Source organism: Fulmarus glacialis, unplaced genomic scaffold, assembly GCF_000690835.1.
Source record: "Fulmarus glacialis isolate BGI_N327 unplaced genomic scaffold, ASM69083v1 scaffold13344, whole genome shotgun sequence".
Classification (NCBI taxonomy): domain Eukaryota; kingdom Metazoa; phylum Chordata; class Aves; order Procellariiformes; family Procellariidae; genus Fulmarus; species Fulmarus glacialis.
Genome location: NW_009208753.1, coordinates 27,693 through 47,686, shown reverse-complemented (window position 1 = coordinate 47,686; position 19,994 = coordinate 27,693). Strand labels below are relative to the sequence as shown.

Sequence of the window (19,994 nt, the reverse complement as noted above, 5' to 3'; positions counted from 1 at the left end):
TTCCTGTCAGTAGCATATCAGATCTAGGATCCGACCCTTCAGCCACTTCGGTTGGGGACAACTCGTTTGAGGGAGCGGAGCTGCACTCCCAGCAGATGAGCACAAGAGGAGATCTTGGCCAGAACCATAAAACCTGGCAAATGTATCTAGAGGATTTGCTTATCAGATTGTAACTACATGTTAATGTCCAGAATATTTTTGTCATTCAGCAGTTTTATTATTTTACATAGCAGGAGCTCTGCATTTACTGGACTGAGTTTTTGCAGAGATTTAGGTGGCAGACAGCTCAGTTGGATGAGAATCCTAAATTGGGCACAGCCACCAACAAGGATGAGTCCAGCCTTTGCCCCGAGGCTCTGTAAGTAATGCTTCCCTCCTCACGGTGGTACTTCAATATACACAAATTTATGACTACAAGGGGGTTAGTACTGTAAAATAGAGGTGAGCTTAATGCAGACTTGTGCAAACTGCTTATGAATCAAATTTAGCTATTCCTTCTCTTGCCAGCATAACACTTGCATGGAATGCTCCTTATGAGAGGAGGACAGATTTCAGGTGAATAATCACATTTCAGAAATCAAATTCCACCGATCACTTTTTATTTTATAAAAGGAGTGAAGCTTGGGCAAGACTACAGAGAGTTATCTTCACCCGTGCTCTCGGTCTGGTAAAGGTGCTGTCACAGCTGTTAGCACTACAGATCTCAAACACAGACCTTATGGTGCTATGCAGTTATCAAAAGATAAGAGGCAGCATTGCAGTTTCCTAGCTGTAACCAAATAAATAAGACTGGCAAAAAAAACCCTGCGATATACAAACTATTTGATTATAGTTATGGCTGGCAAAGGTTATATTTGATACCAGCCAACTCCATGAGACCTGAAATATTTATATCTATGAAATATATCTCTTAATAGATAGGTGTCTCTGAGGAAAATAGACTTGGAGCCAAGATTAAGCCAGTCAAAGAGGGTGGGGAAGAAAGAGAGGAGAACAGCTAAGGGAAAAGATGCAGTGGAAAATGCATGAACACATTAAGGTGAAGAGCAAAAAAGGACGCAGAAAGCAATGCTTTGCTGCCACTGTGTCTGCCTTAGGGCAGCTATGGTTTTCTAGAGAGCAGCTGACATGTGGTGTACAATTTTTATACCATTTAGATTTGTTACATAATACTGCATAAAGGCATGTCTTACCTTTTCAACCATTGTGGAAGTTACATCAATGTTTGGTTTGGCTGGATAGGGAACGGTCAAGGCATACAGATTTGTCCAAAATCTACCCCACATATCACCTTCAAAAAAAGAGAGAAACATAGAAATACTTTAAATGATTGATTACCTATTGTTCAAAAGTGCCAGACAGTTCTATAAATTGTGCAGTGTCATAAATAGAGACTGCTATACATTTAAACAGGTCTGATCCTGATGTGGAGGGGAGCAGTTCTGGGAAGTCGTGCATAGGTCAAACTCAGATCAAAGATTCTTTTGTTCCCCTTGATCAGCTATTCTTGTACAATACCGTTTCAGAACTGATCACCTTCCTAAAGGCCTATTCATACCTGAACATCCATGTTGTTAGTCCATGGGATTGCTGCTGCTGTGTTCATGTACATGACAGTTAGAGCAACTTGATGTTGTATGCTTTGAAAGCAAATTCATGAAATGTGGGAGCTTAGGATAAGATTTAAAAGGCAAAACAAGTCTCTTTGAAACTCCCATTTCTAAGGAAGACAAGTGCTGCAGAAGGGAGGGAAAAGTCTCAGCCCAGAGCTGGAGCTTTGAGCAGGGTGCCGCCAGCCCCGGCGAGGAGGAGGACACCTGCCTTCCCTGCCTGCCTCTGCTGCTAAGCACCTGTGTCATCTCTGCCAGGGACGACTTCTCCATTTCTCCTCTCCCCTTCTCTTATCTGTAATCTGTTTGTTAATATCCTGATTAAACAAGCAGAGTACTCTGTTCCCATATGCCTTGAAGGTGACTGTCCTGTGTACAAAGTCAGGCTTGCATGACACGACCGTGTTGACATACCCAGCAAGTGAGCAGGGAGGCATCCCGTGGAGCTGATGAGCTCGGGACCATAGACCTGCTCCAGCCGGTGCCTCACGTAGGCATGCAGCTGCTGGTACAGAGGTTTTATCTGGAAGCAGAGGAGGAGAAGAAAACAAATTATTTTCTCTTTGCCCTACACCACTCATCCCTCCTAAACAGAGAGCCTCAAAGGTGTCTCTGACGAAATTCTCCCGGCAGGTAAATGCACCCCAAACCTGCAGCTGAGCTTTGCCCCCTGCCTCAGGGCTCAAGCACTGAGTCCAGATCCCAGCCCCAGAAGTCCTGCTGAGGTACGAGGGAGGGAGCATTGCTAACTTTAGATGCGGAGTATCACGGATGCCATCTACCCCATGGGAAACATACGTCCTCCCATGGGTTCTACCTGGAGGAGAGACATGGATCTGCAGAACTCCCTCTTTCCCAGCCTTTTGCACAGCCTGAGGGGACCAAGCTGGTCCTACAATGGCTGCAGAGGTAAAAATGTAATGTATGTCTCCCAATGTCTCCCACATAGACTGAGATTAGCCAGTTTAGAGCAGGTCTCATCTTCCTTCACAACATCGACACATGAGCCCACCATCACAAAGCACAATCCTGTGGCCCAGGTGAGAGCTTTTTCCTGCTTCTACCTGCTCAAATGTCTTCTCCACATCTTCGGCCAGCTGGTCACGGCTGTATTTGTATTCTTCTGTATAGTCCACTTCATAGTTTGCTTTCCAATAATCTCCATAGTCAGAATAACCTGTAAAGCATGGATGCATCACATCAGGACACCACTGCTCAGGTCTGCAGGAGCAGTGCAGCTCCCTGCTGATCCCATGCAGACCTGCAACCTTTCCCCCAAAGCATAGCGGCAAAGTGTGAGATGCTCTGGGTCTAGAGGGGAGGAGAGTGCTCCCCAAACGCTCTGTCCCACAAACATGCAGGTACAAGAGATTTCCAAGAAACGCAGAAATTGCAGTCATGGTTATCTGCTAATTAGGGTCATTCCAGCTGGAGATGGAGGTCAAAGGAAATCATCACTCCTGACTGGACCTCCTGCGGCTATGAGGGAGGGCAGAACTAAGGGGTTTTCACAGAAGGTATAAGCTGGTGGATATTGAATATGGGCCCCCTCCTCCAGCAACAAAACCACCAGGGCAGCTATAGACACCAGGACTGAAATTTAGCTCCCAGTTCCACTAAGTCTTCCAGTCCACTGAGCTCCATCAAGCCTGGAGTAGAAATGGCTCATAGCTGAGGTCTCTTCCTTAGTGGTATGGGGGAAGGTCATAATGACCATTCCTTCATGTTTGTTTTTTTCCTGTGTAACTGCTTGGACTATAATTTCTTATTCCTGGTGTCTAGCTCCAGCTTGACATTTTTCACAAAACAAGGAGTATGGGAAAGCAGGTGATACAGCTGCAGTTTGGCCAAGAGACAGATGATGTAGCTACTTCAGAAGCTATTTTAGAAGACCGCCAAAGAAAATTAGCAGCCACCTGCCATTGTTCCTTGAAAAGAGAGTTCTCTATGATTTGTGTGGAGATCTCTGACTGGAATTACACTTCCCTTAGTGCAAAATCCTTTTTAAGCACCTGACTGGATCAACTGGCCCAGGCCTACCAAATCTGATCATTCCAGTTAGGGCATAATGCTTATAAATGTACCACTGCTTGCGGCTGGTGCAAGAAGGTCAAGGCTGACAGAAAAGAGGAGATATTGCCAAGACTCAGCAGCACTCAGAAGTTGTTTAAATTGAACGTGCTTGCCCATAAGTCACAAGCAGTGCAGTTCTGGGTAAGGCAGTATGTAATGAAGGGCACTGATGCATTTATGGCGTTTGGGAAAAGTGCCAACAAAGACATCCCCCTTTTGTTCCAGGCTGGTGACAGACCTCTGGTCTGGTCAGTGGCACCTGTCTGCATTGCCTCTCACTTTGCAACGTGCACACCCAGAGCAAATTATGTGCAAAGCGCGGCTCATCAATGTGTAAAAAAGTACAGGTTTTGAATTCCTGTGCAAATTGTGCAAGACTGCGCTATGTTTGTTAATTTCTGGAAGCCAGAAAAAAGAAAAAAAATTGTGACTTACTATTAAGCTTTGCAACCTCATTTTTAAGTTCAACATACTCTTCGTATAATGGTCTCATCATCCTGCCAACATCAGCTCTCCAGCCTTCCCAGGCCCACAGTCTCTCATGATAATCTGTGCTGTTAGCCATAATAGCATCCAGACCTGTCAGAACGAAAAAATAAGTACTAGGCCTTGAAAAAGCAGAATCTTTTTATTTTTCTTTCACAGCAGGCAAATGAGCCAAAGCAAAAGAAATTTCATGAACTAAGAAGAAAACACTTTGTATTTGATATACTGAAATATCCCATTATTTTATTGCGTCCTTTTCTGATTGAAGGTGTTCCCCTTCTTCCCTTTAAGAGACATGGAGCAGATCATGAGTCCCTTAAATGCTGTCTCTGCAGTAGCTTCCCTTAAGTTGGTAGCATTCTTGGGACTGGCCTCAACGCAATGTTGAGTCCAACAAGACTTTGATGACAGGGGAAAAAAATAGACTTTCTGTGACGTAGACAAACCCCAGGTGACAAGCAGGCTGTCACACAAGCTGAGCAGCCCTCTCCAAATTTTATCTACTACAAGTAGGAGACAGTATGTCTCGTGGGCAGCAGGCCCACTGGAGGTCCCTGAACTGCAAGGTGCAATTAAATTATGACTAAGCTTTAGATAGCAGGATATATCTATTGAAATGACAGCCTGTTCTCTTACAGTCAGGAGCCACCCTTGGGCTTTTTCTTTTTGAACCCTCAGTGTAAAGGACACAGTAGGGGCAGTGGTTAGTACCGTACCTGGCTCCAGCACCAAACACTCAGTCGGTTCAGTGATTTTACAGACGGTCCCGGTGCTGTAGATGGTACTCATTGTATTTAGCACAGTGCTCAGCTGCAAGTTAGATGCGAGATAGCCCATTAGAAACCCACTCCGTGCAAAATAACAGCCAATTATGCTAATTCCTTAAGAGCTCGATTCAACACTTCACCCACCAGCTTAACATTTAAGCATATGTTTAAGCTCAGTAGAGATTAATGAAAGAATTTGCCTAAATGCATTACTGAACCAGGACCTAACTGGAAAAGACAGATAATCTCCCAAATATGTGACGTAATCTACAGGTCCTTAATATCCAGTCAGACAGAGCTCTGGATTTAATGAGCACAGACTATCACGAGAGAGCTATCAATATACAGCAGCAATAAAACAATAAAGTTTAGCAATGTGCTTCCATAAGCGTGGACCCACCTAAACTTTCCAGGTAGGTCGTGGTTTTGAATGGCAGCAAAATGCAGATGCTGCCAGACTGACTGTTGCTTATGGTTTTTAACATCGCATCGTGCTGATTGCATAGATCTGCTTGTTCTCCATTACAGAGAAGTTACGGCTCATGTCTTGGGTCAGCCGAAGGCCAAATGCATCTGATATCATTCAGCTCTATCTCAGAAGCTATGCTACGTAGCTGTTTTTGTTTTTTGTTATGTTTTCAGGTTTTCATACCTCAAGAAAAACATGCACCGCTTTTAGCTTTTCCTTTAGGACTATGTTATTTCTCATTTAAAGCTTTAAATCAGACCTATGTAGAACGGTCAGTGGGAGGGGTAGTTAATGACTAGCTCTAACTTTATCTCTGTCAGCATTAAAATAAGTGGGCGCCCAGGGAAATTTTTGTATCAGAGAATAATATTTAAATATTCCTATGGAATCCCACCAGACTGTACAAAAAGCCACTTTTCAAGCAAGAATCAACAATTCCAGCCCCAAAGGCCATTTATCTAGGAAACTGCAAGTGTCTAAACAGGGAGGATATTGAAGAAAATACCTCCTCAACAGAGACAGCATTACCATCAGTGCACTGCTGTGCTCCAAAATAAATATAAGTTTGTATGAACTGTCAGCATTCCCAACAAGGTAATCTGTCTTTCCAGACACACATCTCATTTGGATCAGACAGGAGATCCAGCCAGTCTGCTGCTTTTCTTGCTCGGTGGTTAACACTGCTGATCTTAGCAGAAAAATCTCAGGATCCTCCTATAATCAGGACTGTAGGATCCCTTCACTCAATGCTATGTTTCAATTTGATCTCCAGCAAAGGAAACTAATTTAACCCTCAAGTGTTTGGTTATTAATCCCTTTGGAGTTTGCATAGCTGCTCACTCCAATTCCACATATAGTCGTTATCCATATACATGCCTTTTACATGAACTTGTCAGTGAAAATGTCAAATCTCGTTATGAATCTTGCTAAAACTTGCTGGCCTTCAGCAGCTTTCTGTGGAAGGAGGTCACCAACCCTCCCCAACGTCAGGCATTCCAGGATGCCCACTGCATAGAAACATCCCCTCTTTTTCACAGTCTGACAATGCAACACGTGCAGAGGAAAAAAAGACTTCCTCCACCTCCACCTTTTTGACTCATTGAATGTCCTTTGACCCATCTCTTTCTGCTCATTGCCCTAGGTCTGGACTTAGCCAAGAACTTACCAGAGGTCCTTTTTTCCTCTTATGACTAATCCGGCCATTTGTGCAAGGACAACTCTGAGGCGTGTGCATGCTTGAAATTCACTGCACGGATTACGTGGCAAAACTGCTGACTTGAAGGGGAACCAGCTTCCTAAGCCAGACCACCCCTCCAGCCCTGTACTGCTATGAGCACCCTGTAGAGGTACACTCTCCGTACCGATGCTTGGAGGCAGCATCATCCCGAGACAAGCAGGGTGGCGACAGCACCGTGCCCTCCCTCGGGGGTGTTGTGGGAGGCAGCTCAACTCACCCGACAAAAATGAGCTACATTCAGCAACTTACTCTGCTGTATTTTTCCGGTGACAGCACAGATGATCCTCTGTCCTGAAGAATCTGGATCTGGAGCCTGGTGAGAGCATCGTGGATGCTGGCTAACGGGAAGCTGCTGGCGTTCCTGGAGGCCTCGTCGTAAAATGCGGACCACTTGGCATCTGCCTCATTCTGAAAGGGGTTCACACAAACCCTGAATTACTCCGCCAAAAGAGTGCAGCAGCCTGATGTACTCAGTGGGCAAAAATATTACTTCTGGGGAGAACTTCATTTGTGGAGACCACCTGTGGATTGCGGGTTGAGCACTTTCTGGAGAACTTTTTGGCTTTGTTTTATTCACAAATCCAGATAACCATTTTTCTTTGGAAATAGCAAAAAGCAGGACTGTCTCCTCACACCATGCTTGTTATAATTGATCCAGCATCACCTAGCTGTGTTCCCTGCTACTCTAAATCACCACGTATTCTTCCCTTAGTGCTTTTCTTCACCTACCTGTGCCTAACAGAAACCAGATACAAGCCAGGGCACAAGTGTTCTGTGACACAGATGTTATTCCCCATTTCTGCTTCAGTAGCAGTGACAGACAGCAGCCAGGATACTGATATTGAGTCTTTTCATTATGTAAATATCACTTTCTCCTGAAGTTTTGGTAAATAAAAGATTATAATTAGGCATAGGAGGCTCTAAACAGGTGCATAAACTGGGCATGCAAAACCTCAATGTTTTGCATAAGACTGCTTTTACCACTGCTGCAACTACGTACCGTGACACGTGAAACTCCCAAATTTCAGTGCACAAAGTAGCACCATAAGGACATTATTTGGATTTGGGACTGTCTTATTCTTATTCACCTCTTTTTAATGTGTTTGCACATAGTTTAACACATCAGCACCCATCCCAAATGGCAACAAGAACAATACTAATTAACCTGAGTCCTTGGGAGAGTTTAATTAATTGTGTTCATGCCAGAGCTTTCCGGGTTGTGGAGCGGGCACCTGTAACGCCCACCCCTCCCTGCCGAGGCATCAGGAAACGCAAATGTCATATTGCGCCTGAAGAGCTCTTTCAGGCACACTTCACCCCTGTGCAAACCCACGGCGAGGCCAACGCCTTCGCCAGGGCTGTGCCCGGATTATCCAGCCCCGTGCGCGATGGACCCACCGTACCTGCTTTAGGCTCCAGCGAGAGAGGCGGTGGCAGACGTAAGCCCTTGGCAGTCCCGTCCCCACATCTCCCCCTGCCCACGCAGCCCCTCTGCGGGAGGGCAGCCGTCACCGGCAGGCGTTCCAAGCTCTCCCCTTGGGCAGAGCATTCGCTGCTCAGCGGCTTGCAAAGCTCAGTGGGCAAGAGCTTGGTAAGGGCCCAGAGGAAGAGCATCACTCTGTAAACCTGTTTCTAAGCTCCTCGTCCTGAGCAGGGACAGAGAGGTGCCTTAGGAGCAGCGGGGCAGGAGAACGGGGCTCTTTGGCTACAAAAGCTGGGGGAAACATGTTAGCTTGCTGCCTGGTTTTTCCCCCGTTAGAGAAACTGGTTGATAAGTCAAAGGAATAGTTACAGGGTTTGTGGCCCAATTTACAAGGAAAATGGATGGGAAGAAGCCAGAAGGGACAGTATTCATTAACTCTGCTCCTCCAGCAGAAAGGGAGGAGGGGAAGCAGTGGGTTTATTACCAGCGCTACTGAAGAGATCAAGTGAGAGAAAACGTTCTCTCTGAACGCTGGACTAATTGGTTCTTACTGCTGGTATCTCCTCCTGTATTTTATTAGCATCTCATTAATGCTGAAAGTACTATACAGGGCTTTCATTTTATGTGTTTGGAAACATTACAGTTTAAGTACCTGGTGCCTTGGAAAACATTCCAGATTGACAATGATTAGTCATTAGGATTTCTTCCAGCAACCAGTCTCCTTGCTTTAATTAAGAAATATGATAATTAAACCATGTTTTAATTAAGCTGTAAGACCACAAAGTGGAAGACCTAAACCATTATGCAAAAGCAGATGTAGGATGTTCAGCTTCATTTTTATGCTCTGAATTGGTTTTTCTGTAAAGCTTGAGTTAACTTTAAAATACACACAGCTACAAAATCCAAGGTGTTTTTTTTCATTTTGAAAGGCTCCAAGGCTACGAGATGCTAGGCTGAGGCATGGCAATATCGGTAACCAGCCAGATCATGGCTGACTGCTCTTGAAAAACACAGTACTTGCCTAGAGACCCCGTTGGCTGGGACAGCTAGAGGTTGGTGTTGAGAAGCAGGGAGAACTGCGTTGCAAGATAGCGTAAGTACAAATGCTGTGGTCCTTCCTGCAGATAGAAATTGACTTTCAAACCAACGTACTAGACCACTGTACTACAAACTCCACTGCTGCCATTTGGAAATCCATGATCTCACTTCATTTTTCCCAGTTTAATACCTCCAGGCAGTCTACCAACAGCCCTGACTATGAGAAGAGTGATCGGGGGCGGGGGGAAAGGTTCGCTACTAGGTAAAGGGTGTGGACCACTATATAAAACCATCAACAAACATTTAATAGAATGCCTGCATTCAGAAAATGTTTGCATATTCAGTGAGAAGTAAAACAATTTCAGCAACAGAGACAAGAGAGCGTTGTCTGTGTCAGTAAAAAGCCCAGTGTAAGTTCAGTCTTACGAAAAGTGGGAGACCTAAGCTCACGAGGGAATCCCATTCCCGCAGGGCAGCACCTAGCCCGGGCCCTGGGAGAAGACCATCGCCTCCTGGCTGTACCCTCTCCAAGAGGAAAGGGGCCCCAGATAGAAACACCGCACTGGGAGGTGCCGCTGGTGGTGATGGACCCCGAGCAAAAGAAGGCGTCTCTCTCCATCCAGGTCAGATTTTGGGGCCGAACATGCAGCGCTCCCTTGCCTTTTCCCTGTGCTCACCGGGGTGACTCAAGGTGATGGCTAGGGACAAGTCCAGCCCCCGGCCGCCCCCATGCAATGCGAGGGCAGCCCAGGCACCAACCCTAGGCTGTAGAGGCTGGTAGTGGCCCAGGCACCTCCAGTGAGGCATTGCTACATTAAAGCAAGCCCCTCTACCCTCCTGAAAATAAACCACAGCTACTAAAGAAGTAGCACTCCAATTTCAGCCAACCTCGGTGGAACCAAAATAAACTAGAAAGTAGCTGTCAGATTCCTAAAACAACAGTAAAACCCACAGGGCAGAGCACTTACCATTTTCCTGGCAGTCTCCTCGGTGATGTTGGTGTTGTAGTTCCATGAGGCAAGGGACCTCTCATAGCTGATACTTTCTGCACTACTGCTAAACTCTTGTAGAAACATTTGGGCTTGTTGCGTGACATCCTGAGGGGTCACAACAGCGCTCAGACCACAGAGAAGGCAGAGGTGGACCAACATATTCGTGTCCGGGCTGAGAACCTCCCAATGAAGTAGGTTTCCTCAGGTAAGCTTCTCTGTCGGGCTCTGTCTCATCAGCCTTCAAGCATGGCTAGCGTGAAGAAAAAAGGCTGAATCCAATTTGCTGGGCCTTTTATAGGTTTTATCCATTGTAGGAGAGAAAGGAAAAAGTTTTTTATAAAAAGCCAAATAAACAAAAGTCAATGATTAACTTTGGAAAAACATAATTCCTCCTGCCATTTTATGGCCTTCTTATAAAAGGCTTTTACTTTTGGTTAATGTTTCCCAAATGTGCTGTCAATGATACAGCTGGTCACTTTATCTATAGCCTGCCCATGTCTCTGGTAGCTCAGAATCTGTGAATCCTTTAACAGGTTGGTGATAAGCTGTAAAAATATTTAGAAACTTCACTGAAACACCAAGCCATGAACCTTAACTCCCAAGCACAAGAAACCCAGTTAGCCTGACATAGGGTAGCTGGTTGGGTGTTTAGGCCCATGTTTTAAAAGGCTTTGCAAAGCCCAAGTGATTTGGAGAACATACCTCATTTTCAAAGCAACTGGGGCATATAAAACCAGATTTTTAAACGTGTTCACTGAACGATCAGAAAGTAGCAAGAGACTTTGTGGGATCACAGCATCTTGCGTAGAGACCTAATCTGAACTATAAGTCAACTGGATTTAAGTACTAAGGTGTCTAAGACTACTAAGATGACTCCAGTTTAATATCTAAATACCTTTGCTAATCTAGCTAGGAACCTAGCACTTACTGCAAATCAATGGGAAAATCAATGCATGAATTAGTTCCTGAAATGCAGCTTGGGTTGAGTGTTATTGATCAGACAATACCTTAGTACTTTTTAAATTAGCCTATTTCTGCTCAGGATCACTTGGTTGGTTTGGTTTTGGGTTTGTTTGTTTGTTTCTTGGGGGGGTGCTTTTTGAGCTGCAACTCTGCAGCCACATCCATGGGGTTGGTTTCCAGTTCCCGGCAGAGCTCTCCAAAACCACTATGAGTCTGTCTACACGGGAGCAGCAGCAATCAGCCCCTTGATTGCCAAACCCCAAGAAAGAAGCTCCAGCCCTCCCATCAAGAAAGAAGCTCCAGCCCTCCCATGTGCGATGGGCTGAACACAGCACGGCCTCAGCAGGGCCACCAGCAACAGGCGTCCCCAGCAAGCAGAGCCAGAAACCAGGAAGCACGTTGCTTCAATATCTTCTGATACCCATGCCCTGTGGACCAGGGACAAGTGATCTCTGTCATCCATGTGCAATCCTCTAAGAATATTTTTTTTTTCAAGGGAAAGCCAACAACATTCACTCAACCCTTCCCCAGAGGTCACATTCCCTAAATCGCATGTCACTCTTCTTGGTGTCATGCAGACTCGCCACATTTTGTGCTTCCTCAGCGATGATGTCCACATCTGATCGTAACCGAAACCTTATCACTGGTCAGTAGTCAATCATCATCTGCATCTTACACGCTGTATCTTGCTGATACACACCTCCTTTCTGGCGACATTAGCCAACATGGACTCACATTCCAGTTGTGACCTTTCTGGTAGCACGGCTACCTGCTCAGCCGTTCCCCTTTTTGTCTCTGTACATCTAGTTCTAGGGTGGCACTAATTAGTGCATTTTGAATTTGTCTGGGCTGAAGTCCATCGCACTGATTTCGGACCATTTTTCCAATTTTTTATGATCATTTGGAATTGTAATCCTTCAGAGGACTCCCAGCTTGGCAATGCCTGCAAACCTGTTAATAGATAAGTTTTCTCTTCCCACATCCAGATCATATGGGATAAAGCAAGGCCCAGGAGACCTATCCCTTAAAATGGCCCCTCTTCTTGACTGAGAACCATGGAGCCTGTTTTTTAAGTAATTGTGTGCCTTCTGTGATTCTTGTCTAGCTCATCATTCCTTAACTTGCCAGTGAGACTGTCACGTGGTGAAATGTTGAAAAGTTTTTGTGGTGTTGTTTCATCTGTTGTCTGTCAGAGCAGAGAATTATGTCTATTATTACCTTGAAGTGATTTCTTCTCCTCCAGTAGAGAACAGGGACTATGTTGACTATTCGCTTTAACTCTTTTATTTTCTCCTCTATGCTGGTAAGTTAACTGCACAATCACTGTACTTTTTAGGGTACTAAAACAGGGCCGGCTGATCCAAAATTCCCTTTTTATATGCAGATGTTATTTTTTTCCCCCTTTACAGTGCTCTGGTGCCTTCCTCAGGGGCAGCCCTGATAGCTGTCGTCTCCCTGCCGTGGTGCAGGAGTCACCCGTGCTCCTCGCTCCAGCCTGCGGCTGCCACCTGCCCATGCACAGCCCTGAAAGCCCCAGGGGTGCCTGCACGACCCAGGGGCCCCCAAGCAGTGGGATACTTGGGGGGTACCTGGAGGGGAGAGAAGGGTGTCACCTTGTTTCGCATAGGGAGTGCATCTGCACCTGCATTTAAGTGTGTGTGCAAGCATTGCGGTGAGCTGAAAATGTAGCAGGGAGAGTCACACTGAATTACGCTGCAGATTTTCAGTCTTATTTCTACGTTCTTTTCTATTGCATACCTAAATGCAATACTTGATGTCATATCTGAGGAATAATACAAGAATTACACTGCATCTTTCTTGCCATTGCCTTAACACAAGAGAAAAAACTTTAAGCTGTGAGATGCATTAGCACAAACTTATGTTTTGAAAAACAGCATTACAACAGTGGGGGGCCACTGGGCTCCACGCACATCATACTTTCATGGATGGATTTGCTCCCATTGAGCAGGCACATGGGAGACCACTGGATACAGACTTATTTGTGTCAGCCTTACTACCACGGCAGGTTTTCTGCAGGATGGACGGGCTGCGAGCTGGGAGTGATTTGTGTAGCCTGAGATGGTGACGGGGAGAGGATGCCATCCATTCTTGGATGAGCTGGGAGCATTTCTTGGGGTGGACCTTCAGGCTGGTCTGGAAAGCTGGCGAGAGTACGGAGACAATTTGTGCCACAGAAAAGGGAAACAGCAAACAACTGAGAAAGGGAAGTACCTCGAGCCTTTTCAGGAAATCCAAACCTCCAGCAAGGGCAGCAAGGCAGCGGCCGTCGGGTTTGGCTGATAGGAGAAGAGCAACTGGGAGTTAAAAATCCGGTCTCAATCAAATACGTTGTTGTATGTGATGGCGGCCAGCCTGCTTGTCTCAGAGCAAAGACGACTATGTCAGTTTGCCACCGTTACAGTACAAATGCTGCGGGTAACCTGACATAATAACACAGGTTCATTCTCCTCCAGTGTGCCAGTCCCCCCCTCCACCCCTCGGGTCTGCAGCATGAGCTGTGGCTCCCAGCTCCTACCTGATACTCCCAGTCTGGTAGTCCCCAGGGTCCGACTTGTCTGACATCTGCTTAAATAGCTGTCCACCAATGTTCAACTGTACCCTGGCTCTGTTAGAGCAGTTTTCTGCCTCATCACTCATGTTGTTGGCTGAGCTGTGCTATGAAACTAGGACTGCAATAACAGAGAATTGCATTTGGGGCATGCCTCAATAAGAAACCACTGTGTTGTGTATTGGGCACCACACACCCTTAAAATTGCTTAAAATACCATTATCAGGCCATGTTTCCAGGCAGGAGCACTGCTTAAGCTCTCTGCTGCACTTTGTCATTCTGCCTAGTGCATAAGAGACGGACATAAGCATTACCCAGTGACCGATTTGCAGAGAGGGGCTCTGAAGAGCTGTGGCTGCACGGCACCAGGGCTGCCTGGCCTGGAGCATCCCCAGGGAGGACGAGCTGCCACGGGACAGCCACCCCACCGCAGGGCTGCAGCTGCCCCACTCCTCTGCCGCTCCTCTGCCGTTTGCCAAAGAGCGGCTCACATCAGTTAAATACCTGGCAAATCCTTGCTCTGAGGACTCCTTGCAAAGCGGCTTTGTGGAGGTAGCGGACGGCCCGGGGGTGGCTTCAGCACATCGCCCTGATACATCAGATGTGCTTGGAGAGGGGCCGTGCTGCCGCAGCCGCACCTGGGCATCGCTGGGGGACAATCCCAGATCCTCTCCCTCTTCCTCATGCTTCAAACTGGGGGCTGGGCAAATAGTCCTTTTAATCCCCCGAGCTGCCTTTTTCCCACATGACTAACTCTTCTGCACGTGTGACGTCCGCCTTTCCTCGGACAAAAGCCCTCCCTGGCTCACCAGCTGCCCTCAGCCCATGCAACAGGGGCTTTCCCCATGCTGGGAGCCCTCTTACAAGAAGGGGCTTTCGTGAGATCCTCGTGTCCGCTCTCTAGGTGAGGAGCAGAGCTGCATGGCGGCGAGAAGGACAGACGTCTTTGCTCCTCTGCAGGCAGGCACAGCCCATCCTGCCCGACCTCTGAGCCACCTGGGACCAGCTCCTGTGCAAAAGGCACGTACCAGCAGCCAGCCTCGGCTCAAGCATCAGCAGTTTGGGCTTAGCTGGCTCTTCCTCTGCAGAAACATCCAGTGCCTTGGACGACTAATCTGTATCCCTCAATAAGCTCCTGTCCCAAGACAGGCTGCTTCGCTCCCTGGATTTCAGACCTAAAGAGAAGCTGTCGCCTCTGCCCCACTCCTTCACGCTCCAAGGGAGGCGCAGGCTGGTGGCTGTTCCCCGGGTCAAAGCGTGCCCAGCATCGCCAAGGAGGCAAGTGCCCCGTGGGCAGGGGCAAGTCCAGATCTGAAGACAACATCAGGAGCTGTGTAAAGGTGCTGTCAGTTGCCCAAAGCATCAGGAAACCAAAGTGTTCTTGCAAGGTTTAGGAGAAAGCATTGAAGCTGAATGATTTTCAGGAAGGCAGATGAGTGTACAAATAGGCAGGTTAAATCAAGACCATAGTTAAGGAGACAGAGGAGAGGGAACCATTCAGGGGCACAACATTCTGTATTCCTTACACCTTGTCCATTACAAAAAGTCACCTTGCCTCACCAATGAAGGGAAGGGTATTGATCCTGCAAAACACAGCTTTTCATCTAGGCAACCCGCGTTTCTCATTTCAGTTTTACTAAGGCAGGAGTGAGTGGTCCCAGTTCGCTTTACAGTGACCATGTCTGCACATCAGCATCTACAATGTCATTTAGATACAATATCATAGAGAACATTAGTCCAAAGTCTAAAACTCCTGTTGGTCTACAACTGATAAAAGCTACACACTGTAATTTGTAGCAATTAGAATCTAAATGATAGGAGAGCGGTAGAAGCTGATAGAGAGATAATGCCAGAACACTCTACCCATTTCTCCAAAATTAAATGTTTTCTATCTAGCCATTGCTGTAGCTAATAAGATGCTTTGACAGCTTCAGATTGCCACCTCTAAGGGAAAGGGAAACACAGCAGGAAGGAAGAGGACAGATAGCAAAATCAAACTTTTCTTTTTGATCTTAAGTCAAATTCAGTTCCTACTGAAGCTGCTGACTTTACTGAGAACAAAGGTGAACCCGTGCTATGTAGGTAGAATCCCTCTGCACCGTTTTATCTTGGGCAGAAATGCAAACATCAATCCAGCCACAGAATATCCAGTTAAAACGCAAATGCATTATGCTAAGTGCATCCACAGTGCTTAATGTATTCACAAAACTGAATATACTGACACATTTGTGCTGGCAAGAGTGTATCACTCATCACTGTCAACATACTTTAGCTTTATGTGATTTGAAAACTAGGAAGTTCAGTCCGTCAAATTAGGCATATCTAACAGAGCAAATTTTTCATTAGCAATTCTCCGGTAGCGTAGGAAGCTGCGGTGTCACTCCGTTGCACACATCCCTTCTTGCATGCCACATTAAAAGGAAACAAAAACCTTGAGAGGCCAAAAGGAACTGCTCATAGAAAACCAAGCACAGATTGCTCATTGCTAATGGATTGTGGACAGTTGGTCAATTCATTTTCTGTAAAACTTGGTGCATTTAAAACAGCTCATTTCATGAGTCACAGGTTACTGCACTGATGAACTGGCCAAATTTCTGAGGGCATCTGAGCCATGTTTTTAAGAGTATCTAGAAACACAGACTCCCACTTTTCACTGGGAGTTATTTTAAGTCTTTGTTGCACTTCTGCCCTAAGTTTTAAAGTAATTTCTTTTGTTTTCCCACATGGGGGAGGTTACACATGAAAAACTCTGTCAAGATGTGATAACACTCCTTGCTTGGTCAAAACTGATGCTCAGTTCTTGGAACCAAACTATCAAACCAGAAGCTCTTGTGCTAATGCTGTGATTTGTATTAATTTGGAAATTATTTCATTCTCACAGTGATGAAGGAATAAGACTTGAATCCTGCCCTGAGGCTCCTTGTGGCCACTTCACCCTTCTCTTTTGCGAACAACGTCAGAAAGAGTGAACTGGCTTCAGCTATGTCATCCCTCAAAATGCGGAACAAAGGTGTCCCCTTACGAAGGCATAGCCAGGAAAGTGTTCTCCATGAAGGTCAGCGTGACAGAAGCAAATGTCATACCTGGACAAACAAATAAGAGCATATAGTCTGCAAAAGGCCCATGAGGTCATCCCTCCAGGCTCTTCAGCACTGGCAGAGCCCCCGGGGAATACTGGGTCCAGTTGCCAGTAACAGACTTCAAGGTGGGCTAACAGACAGACTCTCTCAAGACTTTGTACACTGTCCTGAAAGAGAAGAGGCAAGTGCTGATGTGACAGAACAAGCTTCAGTCTAGTTTTCTCCAACACACAGTAAGCCTCAGCTTGCAGGACAGTGGTTAGCTTTCCTTAAAGCAAGTGGCAGAATGGCTCGAGTAAGGACTCACAGTCTGCAATCTTCCCTAAATAAATATCGATAAATAAGGATTACTAATTTCATTTACAAAACCAGTCTGTGGTCGATACAATGCTGAAGGTTGCACACAGCAAATGGTTGTGTCACAACCGACTCGGTCCCTAATTTAAGGAGGGCACTGCGGAGTTCCCAATGTCCTCCAGCACTCCAAATGCGTAGCTAATGACTGACAGCGTAAACAACTTACTCATGCATGATTTGTGCTCATTCTAGCCTAGACATCAATACTGTCTCTCGAGTAAGTTGAACAGAACTGCAACGTCCTTCCTGAAATGTCGACTCGCTGGGGATGTGGAGCTAGCGATAAACATTGCAGATTTTCTTCAAACAGAACTTCTCTGGCTTTATTGCTTCATTTAATTGAATTTTCTTTTCTCCTCTCTTTTCTCAAATGCAGTTCTTGAAAATGAAACAGTTCAGTCTCGGGCACACCATGCTTCTTTGTTGAAATTCATTGGCACAGCACAAATGTAACTGAAAGCAGAACCGACTCATTGTTTTTAGGAAGTAGTTTACAGCACAGTCTATATTGCTTGTTACTCACTTTCCTGTTTATCATCAGGTCGTTCGATGGCAGGTGGTTTAGAGAAAAAAAAGCAAAAATTACACAGTTACATAGAACATCTGGGCCAGATCCTCAAGGGATATAAATTGTCATCATACCATTTGTAGGCTCTGGAGGACAGGCTTTACCAAATCAAAGTGCTCTTTGTTTTCTAATACGATCCTGCTGCACAAAGAGACTAGAAAAGAGATTTATTTCTTCTGTAGCACTGTGCCCTTGATTAACCTAGTTTGTGGCACCTATTTCAGTAAAAAAGCTAATACCAACACTGACTTCAAAGCATTGCTAAAGTGTGATACCTGCCTGATCATTTATCATTTGATTCTCTCAAGCCATTTTCTGTCAGCAAAGAGGCAAGCAAGATGTATGCTCTGGGTGAATCCCACATCATCATTAGCAGAAAATTATGCCAAACTGCTATAAAGTAATTACACGGCTAAAAGGTGAACTGGGAGGAAGTCAGTGATTAAATACTTACCACCAGAGTCAGCCCACATCAGATAATGTTTTGTTCAGAGGCTTTCAATCTCTTTTCAAATCACTGGCCAGTGCCATGGGCTGAATTGAACCTTCACTCAGGTCTTGAGAAGTATGCTCAGATATGCTTGGCCCTTTTTCATATCAACTGAATTTTATTTCGGTATCATATAGTACAATACTGGATAACAATAATTCTTAATCGGTAGCTCAAGGTTGCTCTTGCACCGCCAAGCTATTCTCACCGAAATCTTTCACGGGTTCTTGCAGAGGTGCTGCAGTTACAGCAATCCATTGTGGTCATACTGCAGTGTCGCTGTCATACAATGCGAAAAGTGTAGAGGTTTAGAAATGATGGGATCTGAATTACCGCAATAAAACTCTTCCTGAGTGAAAGACCTTGGAGCAATGACTGAGGAAGCAATAATAACACTGTACTCTATATCTTCCCTCCAAATGATCTTAAACACTGGTAAGCTTAATCTTTGACATTGCTGTGAAAAATGTATCTCCATGTTGTGGATGGTAATTTTGAAGCACTGAGATATTATCACTAATAACTGACTTTATTCATCCTTTTCCAGAATGGAGCAGCACACCCTCTGGGCCAGTGAAGATGCAGTCTTTGTCCAGAGGGACCATCCAGCAGGACATCAAAGACAACTGTGACAGATGAGACCACGTGAGGCAAATGATCAGCGGGATCCATAGTTTTATTTTGCATTTAGCCCTCCTCTCCCCGCCTCCCCTAGCCCCGCTCAGCTTTCTCCCTTCACCCCGCTGCTTCCCCTTCTCCTCCCTATTCCTCCCCTTCTGCTCCCCTCGTATCCAAGAGCCAGCTCTGAGTCAAATTGACAGCCAAAAGTGCTCGATACAGCCAAAATGCTGAAGGATTTGTACCCTGGGAGACAAGAAACCTTTGTACCGTTCAGGACACTGGAGGGTCCTTTACAAGCAGCTTTTACCCTGTTTTACCCTGCTCCTGTAGGTTAGGAGTCTGATGGAATAACCCTAATAAGTAATTGGGTCTTCTAATATCGCCTCCAAACATGATACAGGAAACAGGATGGCTAATGGTCAAATCCTGCCTCCAGTGATGTGGGCAGCTGTTTGGTGACTGCTGATACCATATTTTGCTTCAACACACTTCCATTCTCTATGTGCAGTTAACCACGTGTACAACTCCCCTTTACTGGGGCCCAGTTCTTCTGAAATCAGTACGACTTTTATCACTGATTTAAACGGGAACGGGATTAGGGCACAGATAGCACAGTCTGTATGTATGGCTGACTTCAAAGTAATCCAACAACGCAGTTCAGGGTCTGGCACGATTTGATGCCCTCAACTCCCAACCACACAAATAGGAAACACAGGTCTGAATGGCCTCTGCCGACTTACCACCACCTCCACGTTCTCATGCAGGTCAGGAGCATCAAGCCCAGCAGCTGGTGTTTCAAGCACTGAATCTTTTCAAGAGCTATCCAGCTGTCACATGAAGAGTTCAGGTTCTCTTCATGAACCTGAGGTTCTGACCCCGGGTTCGCTATGTCTTGGAAATCTGCTCTAGTTTTATTATTAAAAAATGTAAGGAAGATTTTTTCAAAGCGTTGTGAAATGCCCTCATAGATTTAATGAGAGCTGGGCCACTAACCACAGACTGTACCTTTGGAAAATCTGACCTTTGTTGCAACTTTTAATTTCAACAAATTTCAAACTTTTAATTTCCAGGTCATGTAATCTGTGACTTTAACTGTTAAGTGAAAAACATTTTTAGTACCAGATCCTTGATAGTACTAAAGCTACAGATGACCCAGCTGCTTTTAACCTGCTCTTATGGAGGCTGTAAAAGCTTGCTTTTTTTTCCTCGATAAATTAAAACTTTCATGCACTGATCACTATTCCATCCAAA

At 45.6% G+C, this 19,994-nt stretch overlaps 1 protein-coding gene across 1 annotated transcript in view; it reads right to left on the bottom strand.

Annotated features, from left to right (window-relative positions):
• ACE2 (angiotensin I converting enzyme 2) overlaps nt 1-10,254 on the bottom strand; it is a gene marked incomplete at its 3' end in the record, with an annotated part of 16,963 nt that extends 6,709 nt beyond the window's left edge. The window contains exons 1-7 of the mRNA XM_009576601.1: nt 10,072-10,254; nt 6,892-7,050; nt 4,886-4,979; nt 4,119-4,262; nt 2,675-2,787; nt 2,025-2,133; nt 1,194-1,291 (exon numbers count right to left, since the gene is read on the bottom strand). Coding sequence (XP_009574896.1) covers nt 1,194-1,291; nt 2,025-2,133; nt 2,675-2,787; nt 4,119-4,262; nt 4,886-4,979; nt 6,892-7,050; nt 10,072-10,254 — 900 coding nt within the window. The remainder of the gene's footprint in view (nt 1-1,193; nt 1,292-2,024; nt 2,134-2,674; nt 2,788-4,118; nt 4,263-4,885; nt 4,980-6,891; nt 7,051-10,071) is intronic.
• Between the last annotated feature and the right edge of the window lie 9,740 nt (nt 10,255-19,994).